General features: G+C 36.7%; 1 protein-coding gene across 1 annotated transcript; it reads right to left on the reverse strand.

The window, feature by feature from the left end:
* Window positions 1-631: 631 nt before the first annotated feature.
* Window positions 632-1201, reverse strand: LOC136247870 (zinc finger MYM-type protein 1-like). The gene has a single exon (XM_066039690.1). It carries the CDS (start codon window positions 1199-1201, stop codon window positions 632-634), a length of 570 nt encoding a protein of 189 aa, XP_065895762.1.
* Window positions 1202-1791: the final 590 nt, after the last annotated feature.

Genomic DNA, 1791 nt, shown 5'->3' on the forward strand with positions numbered 1-1791 from the left:
GGGCATGCCACTTTTTAACTATATCAATGGCTTGTTCATCGGTTAGTACTGTCGGTCCTTCTATTGATACTCTTAACCAGTGGGATACGTTTTCAGGCAATAATCTTTGTCTTATTCTGTTGCATATTCGTGCCATTGTACTGAAACTGCGTTCCACAAATGCTGTTCCCAGAGGACAGACCAGAATTATTTTAGATACAGTAGACAGCTGTGGAAAGGCATCACCCAGATCACCACTATTAGCTGCTAGCTTTTGCAAAATTTCATTACCGCTTGGACAATTATCTTTACTAGACTGCAACTTGAGGTAGTTATAGAATGTTTTCCATTCATCTTTCAGGTCTGATAAACATAAGGTGTGATGAAGAGATGAAAGAGCTGTCAATTCAGATGTATATGATTTTGAATCAGAAACCTTTTTGGGCTCAAAAAGAGATGCCGTGGTACAAGTATTCATGACTTTCCCACTAAATCGAATTTTCATGTTTTCAGAAAGTTGTGTAAGATATGGTGATACTAACTTGCTGTGAATTTGAACATTACTCATTTGTGAATTGTCCAGAAATAACATGCCACTATCTGTGAAAAATTCAGATGCTGCAGTTAAATACTCCTGTTTAGTTTTTACTTCTTATAGTCGAGCTAGAGCTGCCTCAAGCAAGTCTGGAAAATCATATAATGTTGCACTCTGATTTTGTAACTTTGCAGATAATCTACAAATTGGTTCAAGAATATCTTTAACTCCAAATAATAATGTGATAGACTGTTTGTCTTGAAACATAAGTAAAAGGCCACCTGCTTCACTGGATAGATTACCTGAATCTTGATGGAGATGTTGCAAAGTAGTAATAATACTTCTTAAGCACTTGACAACAGCTTTTACAGATTGATAATGTGATGTCCATTTTGTATCACCTGCATGCACTAATGACAAACTAGGATCTTGCAGGGCTTCCTGAACTTCCTTAAGAGCATGGGCTCTCTTAGGACTCGTTGAAAACAAACGATAAAGGCTATTAATAGCAGAAAAAAGTGACTTGATTGGCTTAAGTTTTTCACAAGCATTTACACAGGCTAGTTGCAATAAATGGCTACGGCAATGCACATATTCTGATTCAGGACATTTTTCTGCTTTCAAACGAGCAAACACACCTGTTTTGTGGCCACACATGTTGTTAGCACCATCAAATGCTATCCACATGATTTTGGAGAAATCTACATGGTGGGATTCTAGAATAGATACAATTTTATCTGTAATTGTTTCTGCTTTAGCATCACTTAGGGGAGCAATTTCTACAAAACTTTCTATTGTGGTACCAGCATCAGTCAAATACGAACACACACTGACAATTCTGTGCGATTTCTTAAATCTGTTGATTCATCACACATCAGTGACAAGACTGGACTAGACCAAAATTTTTCTAATTTTTTCTCGTCAAAATATTGACCAACAGCTTTTATCATTTCTGCTGATGTTTCTGCAGATGTATAGGTAGCATTGTCAGGTCTTTGCTGTTGCCAACTTGCAAGATTACCACTTTCATCACATTCTGTACATAATTCAATCAAACTTTGATAATTAGTGGTATGTGCAATTTCATGTTTTAGTAGCCAATAGACAATTTTTATGTATTTACATAACATCATTAAATACAAACACCTGTCAGAATCTGACGCACCACAACTGTAAAGTTGAGTATACACTGAGCCTCTGCGTGTCATGTTTTCACACAATTCAGCCTGTGATATGGCTTATTTGTGTGCCTGTGATTCCTGGTGTTTCAAAAGTCT

This window comes from Dysidea avara, chromosome 2, assembly GCF_963678975.1.
Source record: "Dysidea avara chromosome 2, odDysAvar1.4, whole genome shotgun sequence".
In the NCBI taxonomy this organism is placed as follows: domain Eukaryota; kingdom Metazoa; phylum Porifera; class Demospongiae; order Dictyoceratida; family Dysideidae; genus Dysidea; species Dysidea avara.